At 41.8% G+C, this 8,629-nt stretch overlaps 1 protein-coding gene across 1 annotated transcript in view; it reads right to left on the bottom strand.

The window, feature by feature from the left end:
* Nucleotides 1–659: 659 nt before the first annotated feature.
* The window catches only part of CRYL1 (crystallin lambda 1), an 89,044-nt gene continuing 81,074 nt past the window's right edge, over nucleotides 660–8,629 (bottom strand). The window contains exons 7-8 of the mRNA XM_090029215.1: nucleotides 4,782–4,888; nucleotides 660–2,727 (exon numbers count right to left, since the gene is read on the bottom strand). Coding sequence (XP_089885341.1) covers nucleotides 2,623–2,727; nucleotides 4,782–4,888 — 212 coding nt within the window. The 3' untranslated portion in view covers nucleotides 660–2,622. The remainder of the gene's footprint in view (nucleotides 2,728–4,781; nucleotides 4,889–8,629) is intronic.

Genomic DNA, 8,629 nt, shown 5'->3' with positions numbered 1-8,629 from the left:
GAAATTAAACAATCTATATTCCTAGCAGAGGCAGCAGCTCTCAAACCTAAGCCCTAAAAAACACATTTAGGCACTGGGAGGTGGCAGATAGGAAAATAAATGAAGCCTGAACCTTACTCTAGATTTTGTTCTCTCTGACAAAGTAGACTGTTGCCTGCAAAAGCCCATGCTTCTCTGAACCAGTGAGTTTCACCCTGCCCCACCTTTTGCCTTCTCTATCTCTGGTGACTTGGGACACACCATTCTGACAAGTCTCTAAAGATAAGCAAACCCATGCCACGAAGGAAGGTAGTTTAGTTATGTCCTTGCAAAACACCGAGTGGAGTTTTACTCTAAGCAGAGAAGTCCCCTTATAAAGGGCCCTCTGTTCTTCATGGTAGCCACCATACATCTCAGGGAAAGGGCATCTTCTGCCCCTGTTGAAAGGCCTGGGGTAGTGACAGCTCTTTTCCTCCTACCTGTGTTCTGGCTGGTGAGGGGAGGAAGAAGTGGAGATGTTAATCCCAATGTGAATGTTCACTGATGCGGAGCAGTACTCTCAGGAAATTACTACAGTGGGACTCACTTCATGGATGGACACTATTTTAGAAATGTTGCTGAAGTCTAATTAAATATATTCAAGATCAACCTCGTAAAGACAGTGAAAACTCATATGTAGGTGCACTTAAATCAGTTTAATTGCTCTATAGCTTACACTAAAATGGCTTACACAAGCAAAATCCATATAAAGAATGTTTTAAATGCACGTACATGAGTGCAACTAAGTTGATTTATTTAATTCAAGGCAACTTTTCTAACATAAATCAGAGGAAGCTTCTCCATGAATGGAATATAAGTTCCTTGGAACAGAGAGAGCACAAGAAATAACGAATATTTGACTCCCTGTTCTCAGACAGAAGTTTCACTATATCCATGTTCACTAGAAGGGGCTTGTAGCACTGGTTTACAGTACTTAGCACTTGCAGGAGGTGACAACTATGTGCACAGTCAACAACACGCGTGAGTCTGCACATTACTCCCACACTGACTTGAGTAACACATTTAAGAAGAACATTTATTGCTAATGAAACAGGGAATCTTGAGCCAATGCAACCATTAAAATATCACATGGGATCCTTGTGGAAGTTATTTGTTTAGAATCTTTTATTCATGAGTGAAAAACTCAAATCCAAACAAATGTTTGGTGATGTGACAGATTTTGAGAGATCTTAATATAAAAGCATAGCAAACTGATTGGTTAAGACATAATGACTTTTTAAAACGGTGCACACCCATAGCATAAAGGAACAACCTCCTGCTCTAAAACCGATCAACACTGTTTATGATTTTGTCCAAAATTTTTAAAACTATGGTAGAAAGAGGATTAGAAATCCCACTAGCATGTAGCAAAACTGGTTTAACATCTTTTAATCTGTGTTATTCTTGAGATTACAACACAGCCAGTTAACACTGTAAGGTGTTAAACAGAGGCTACAATAAGGGTCAAATAGTGCTTAAATAGTTCTTCTCTATTATCCGTATTATAATTGCCCGGACCAGGCCACTAGACTCCCCTGCCTGTGATTAGCTGTTCTGATTTAACAGGTTTTTATCAATTCAAGACAATATGTAAAATGGGACACATTTCATACAGGTCAAAAAAAACCAATTATGGCATTAAACAGCTCACTTAGGTTGGGTCAAAATCATAGGCTGACAAGCAGGAAAGACAGGGCAAAGCTCTGATGAGTCCTATACATTCTGCTCAGTCCTACTATTCAAATACTTATACCTTCTCCATTATTATTATCACTGTATCTAAGTGCCAAAGGGAAGACAGAGAAAGTGAAAGTGGCTAGACAATCACCTTGCTGGGGTCGTTTTACCCCAGTACTCTTTCCTGCCATGGCAGGGGGTCAGACTTGATGATCTGCTCAGGTCCCTTCCGACCTTACTATGTAACTATGAAAGTAACTCTCTGCCCTGGATTGTAGGAAAGCTACCAAGCTGAGCTGCAGCAGCCCTGAGAGCTGTTGTGTGTCATCCTCTTGGAAGAACAGTCAGTGATTCCAACTTCAGCCTGACCATTCTCTCCACTATTTATGAGCCTGAACCCCCTGGCAGGAGAGTAGTGCCAGGGATACATGTGTTCCACAAATTAATCTCTCACCCCAGTCAAGTCAAAACAATTCAGGCTTCCTAAGTCCACAGAAAAATATCAGGGGCAGGACCTGTCCCATCATGGCATGGGTTGGAGCTAATGGATCCTTGGAAAAGCATGCACTGCTGAGGCTACATATCTCAAAGCAAGATTATAAAATGCAGCATTTTAAAAATGATTGTGTTTAGGTATTGCACAATATTAACTTTTCTGCTAATGGATCTAAAACATTAAGAAGAATTAGAAGAAATGATATTAGAAATTATTGTTGTAAGCAGTTCCTGTTACTAATGAATTCATGTCAATTTGGATCAAACTTTTAGTTGGCCTCTCTTTTTGCACATAGGCAAAATCTTTACTTACAAGCTCAGTCACCTGCTCTGCGCAAACAAATGCAGATTTTGGTTTGTGAAAATAGAAGCACCCACTTTCTGTAAAGATCTGCTGATCATTTGGCCTAGTGCATGATCAAAGGTTACACCTTAGTTGGATTTCATTTCTGTTTTCAGCTTGGCAAGGCGTGCAAGACATTCATCTCTCCATTCTCTCCTGAGATTTATGGATTTTGGAGTGTTTTCACACATTGCCTGAAATAAAGAAAATAGGAAATTAAACCTCATGATGCGAGTAAATTTCTTCCCAGCATTATTTTTCTGCTCTCTCTCCTTCCAGCCAACATTTGAGCAAGCAATTGTTATATGGTTTCTCATTCTGTTGACAATTGGCAGTAAGAATCAAGGGACTTTTTTGTTTATTTAAATCCCTTACATGTTTATAGATAAGTCACTTTTATTCAGTGAAAATGAAAACTATGGAAACATGCTATCACTATTAAAAATTCACTCTTGCAGGCTGTTCTACTAACTAATTAAAATTTACTTAACCTATGTTTGGAGGTCGGTATTCACATCATTCATTCGGCTTTGGGAAACATTTTGACCTGAAACTGATAGTGAAAGTCCACTGAGGGCCACTTAAGCATCAATCCATCTGCTTCCTTTGCCCATGAAGCAGTTGTCAAGGCCTTCTTACAAAAACCCTTTTATTAACTGGAACAGGGGAAACCTGGCTGTGGCCTTTTAGGCAGCAAGAAAAGTGCTCTGATTCAAGTGTGCAGGAGGGCACTGGAAGATGAGATCTCTTTCTATCTCCTAATAAATAAAGTAAACTCTGTTTGTTAAGGGGTCGTTTTTTGTGTAGGCAGTATTAAGTATGTAAAAATAAGGGATAAGATGCATTTAAAAATTGATACTAAATACCTGGCAGTTTTTTCAAACATGGAAGGGAAGGAACCTAAACTATAAAAAGCAATTCCAAAACTAAAAGACATGGCAAGGGAGCAGGCTGCAACTACAGATGAAAACAGTATCCAAAGCCAAAGGATAGAAAAGCAGACCTCAGCAGCTCAGAATGCGAAGATGTTAAATGGATCACTGGAAAAATAGGTATAACAGGTAGGAGGCTCATGCCAGCTAGCATATCACTGACTGATCTGCTGTCAAAATGGGGAGAAGCCAACTATTTTTGCAAGTGCAGATATAGATCACAAGCAGACTTGGATACAGGCATGGGGGAACTGCGAGGCTCGAAAGGGGGCCCGAAAACTTATAAAAGTGGTCATTTTGTTTCCATTGTCCAATTATTATTATCATTATCTGTGGTGAAGGGGGGGGCCAATAAAAAGTTGGCCCATGGCCAACAGAAGCTAGGTATGGCACTGATCACAAGGTCATCTCTGCCAATAGAGTAGTTCTTAGGTCAGAAGTTTAAAAGATAAGCCTTGAGAGACATAATCAAGGCTGGGTAAAAAGTGAAACTGTTGTCAATATTTATTGATGAATTTCCATACAAACAGCAACATAAGAAGTGTATAATGTTTCCACTAGGTTATTTGTAAGCCAATCTTTATCATTGGCTTACACATGAAAGATAAGGACAGACAGAAACAGCGTGGAGCTGAAATAGCATTTGACACTTTCCAGAGGAATACACAAATGCTTTCACTTATTTGATGTTCCTTTTGATTAAATGCTTCTGATAAACTGTTTCTCATTAGCTGTTCCTAATTAACTCCATATGAAGCCATTCTTATATTGGAATAAGAGCACTTTCCACCCCCTGTTCTTTTTAACCCACTCTGAAGGCACTCTTTTTAACTCACTCTGAAATAAATGCCTTATTTCAGAATAGGTCAGGTATCCAGATTGCAGCCATATTGGTCGGTCTAGAGGTAAAAGGAATCTGAACTCATGCTAGAGGTGATATCTACCATGGAAGAAGGGTGCTTGTGCCTGAAACCCTGCAATTAAAGATACCACCTCTACCACAAGTTCTGATTCCTGTTATTTCAGAATAAGCATTAATATGGAACAGCTAACTAGAAACAATTCCAAAGGTAGACAAGACTGTATAAAAGGCATTAATAAAAGATGACCATGTTAAGACAGACTTGGATAAATATTTTCACAGCCTGATTTATATAGTTTCTACTCCAATATTTTCAATCAGTCATGCTAAATTCAAATCAAAGCCAGTCCCCAGTAACCAGTCAAGAAAGTAATCAGTAAAAATACATTCATGCCAAAATATGTTACTTTTGTGGTTTTTATGAAATTGCATTAATTCAGTCTTGTACACTCACCTGACTGATTTTCTGCTCAATTTCACCTGAAAATTCAGGTATTGGCCCAAAGGTTTTCAGAACACGTATCATACCTTCACGGTATCTCTCACAATAGTTTGTTATTCCTAAAACAGTAAGGGAAAATGTATTGGATTGATTCCAGAACAGAAATGGAAATTCCTAACTTTGTTCAATATTGTGCTCATTGCCTAAATGGCATCTCGTTCCAGAACTGAGATAGACATAGAGTATAAACGCATGCAACAACTACAACAATATTAAATCATATTGATATAAACTGTTATGCTGCAACAAATCCATCTGAACGTTCCTGCAGCAATACAACCTTACTTCATTCAGGGTTAAAGTTGTAATGATTTAGCTCATTTGCATCACTACATGTTCATGCAGATGAAACATTTACAGCATAACAGCTGACGCATGCTTCCTAGCAGCATCTCCCTGTCCTCTTCTAAAGCAGTTAAAAAGTACACAAAAAACCTGCTGCCTGTCCAGAACCAAATTCAAAATATGACAGAGAAACTATCAAGACTATCAGGCTCTTGGACCCTTTCCTATTAATTCACAAGGACACTGAAGAGGCTTCCAGGAATGACTGGTTCACAGTGAAGCAGTTAAAAATAGTACTTGATTTTCCAGGTACAATTTTGAACCATTTCAGGCAGCTTTAAACCAGTTTAACCAGCTGTTCAAGCCTTGTATGTTTGTCCACTTCAGGTCTGAGTCTAAGGTATAAGCGGTATGTGTCCATACCCTCAGAAAGACAGTACTGGAAAAGAACCATAGTGATGATACAATAGAGGGTCTACTGTAGATTGCTAACTGAGGAAGAGGAGGTGAATGCAGCATTCTTCAAGCAAGAAACAAGAATATCTAAATGTATGAAGTAGTAATAATGGGGAATTTTAACTTTTCTAATACCTACTGAAATAAAAATACAGCAACATATAAAATGCTCAAGTTTTTAATCCATATAGAACACAACTTTCCATTTCAGAAAGCTAGGGAAACATGAAGGTGGTCAGAATCTTAGGATTAAAAGGCTATAACATAATAGAATTCAGGATGCTAACACAGGAAGTAATGGGAACATCAAAACATAGAGACTGGCCTTCAAGCAGGCAGTTTTTAAGCAACTCTAAGAAACAGTGGGCACATCTACACATGCATTTACTTCAGCCTGGATTTACTGCGCAGTAAGCTACTGCACAATGGCTGCATATACATGTAACGCTACAGACTATGGTGATGTAGTTCATCGCTATGATGACATGACAGTGGTGGGCACAAACTATGACACTAACACTACATTGCTGCAGCAAAGAGCTACCTTGCTATAGCATGTTGCTACAGTGATGTAGTATCTAAAAATAATCATGCACCTCCAGGACGGCATAGTACCAGCTGTTACTGCACCATCATTTAGCACTTCCATAAGCAAGTACTAAATGACAGCGCAGTAACAACAGCAATATGGGGGGCAGACAGAAAAAAAAAACTGGTGGGTGGGGGGGGGCTGAGCATGCATGCATGCAGTCCCTCAGGTGGGAAAGTCTGCAGGGGAAGAGGCAGGGGCAGACGAAAGGGCCAAGGAGTGGGGCTGAGACCATGCAGGGATCAGGAGAAACTGGAGCTGAGCCAGGCCCAGGATCGGGGCCAGGGCCCGCTGTGCCTGTCCCTTCCCCTGTCCACAGGGTCATTACTGGGTGCCAGTGCCCACAGCCTTGCACTGGCTCTGGCCCCACACTGTCCGGGGGAGACCGGAGCCAGAGGGAGCCAGCCTCAGCTGTCCTGCCGGGCCAGAGGAGGTGGGGCCCCAGGACCCCTATGCCTGCTCAGCCAGCCCCTGCACAGCTGGGGCAAGTTGGGGTGCAGGACAAGGCTACAGCTCATCTGGGGGGGTGGGGGGAGGGGCAGTGTCTTGAGCTGCATGTGTCTCGGGAGGCACAGGTGTACACGCCCCTGGATCTGCATGGGGTGGGGCAGGGCGCCGCAGGGCAGCACCAGGCTGTTTCCGGCGGGGTGGCCATGCTGCACTCTGGGCGGGAGACGATGACACTGGGACTGGACCTCCTTACTGCCCGGCCTGCCCAGCAGCGGGACGCACATGGCGTTGGACCGCACTGGTACAATGCCACGTAGCAAGGTGCGGAGGCAGGGACCAGAGCCCAGCCCGCAGATGCAGCCCATCCTTGTCCTATGCACAGATCAGGGGGCCACATACCCCCCGCCCCTTTGGCTCCCCTGCACCAAGATAAGGGTTTCCCAGCCCGAGCCCCTGATTGTGGAGCTCAGGCTGGGAGATACCATATTTCACAGTGTATAAGTCAGGTTTTGAAGCCTAATTTTGGCCTCTGAAAATGCAACCTTGACTTATACACTGTCACATAAAAAATTGTTGCTGACAAACTGCAAGTTTAGCAAATGCATGAGGCACAGTTGCGCTAACTGCACTAATCACTTGAGAAGTGGTCCCACTAATTAGAGGAGGTGCAGTCGCACTAATTAAATCAGCACTATTTAGCGAAAATCAAATGACCTTAATTACCAGTACTGCAAATACCACATGGTATTCAGGATGCTGCCAAAATTAATGAACTACAATGCCGAATTCAAGACCAGAGTAATCAGTTTTGTTCTTGATACTAACAACAGCTCTACAGCCCATCAGTTTGGTGTGAATAACAAATTGGTCCATGACTGGTGGGAAAACATCGACAGCATAAAGAAGATGCCTCATGAGAAGTGTGCAGATCACATAAAACAATGCAGGTGGCTAGATTTAGAAAGAGACGTTGCCAAATGGGTCAATGATCAGTGACAGTCTCGCAGAATTGTAACAAGAAACATCATCCAACTGCAAGGCAAGATGCGGGCTATGGAGAAAAGATTGAAAGCCTTTATCGGCAACCCAACCTGGTGTTCCCAGTTTACGAAAAGGAATTCTCTCTCTCTGCACCACAGAACAAAGATACTGCAGAGGTTACCAGCCAGCCATGAAGATAAGTTAACCACGTTCCAGAGCTATGTGTTGAACCACCAAAAGAAAAACAATTATGATCTCAGCCAAATTGGGAATATGGATGAAACACCCACGTGCTTCAATATGCCAACAAGCCGAACTGTGGATATCACTGGCAGTAAAACTGTACTGATGAAGACTATGGGTCATGAGAAAACAAACTTTACTATAATTCTTGCCTGCACAGCTGACAGGATGAAACTAAAACCAATGGCCATCTTCAAAAGGAAACATGCTGCAAGAAAGAACAATTCCCCACTGGCATTGTTGTTCAGCTGGATGGATGAGGAAAGCATTCACATTTGGATACAGTGAATGTGGAATACATGCCCCGGCATGCTGTTAAAACCAAAATCAATGCTCATGTGGGACACATTTAAGACCCACTTCTGCAACAGAGTGAAAAAGAGTCTGCAGCAAAGTAAAACTGACTTAGCAGTCATTCCTAGAGGGCTAACATCCATTGTACAGCCATTGGATGTGTGCTCAAGCAAACCATTCAAAGACTATGTTCATGTCAAGTGGCAGAGCTGAATGATGAGTGGCCAATATGCATTTACAAAAGCTGGAAACATACACGCGGTCTCCTTAGCAACTGTACATCAGTGGATTCTTACACCTTGGAGGGACATTACATTTGGAACCACTTCACATTTCTTCAAAAAATGCAGGATCAGTAATTCTGTGAAAGGTGAGGAGGATGATATTCTGTGGTGTGATGAAGATCACACAGAGGATGAAGAAACTGAAGCATCCAATGCTGAGGATCCATACAATAATTATATTACTAAACATTTATAGTAGGAGAAACCATTTGGGGCTG

The sequence above is a fragment of the Crocodylus siamensis genome, chromosome 1 (genome assembly GCF_052110815.1).
Source record: "Crocodylus siamensis isolate JL-2025a chromosome 1, ASM5211081v1, whole genome shotgun sequence".
Lineage (NCBI taxonomy): Eukaryota > Metazoa > Chordata > Crocodylia > Crocodylidae > Crocodylus > Crocodylus siamensis.
Note: the sequence above shows the minus strand (reverse complement) of the source record. Positions and strands in the feature narration are given on the sequence as shown.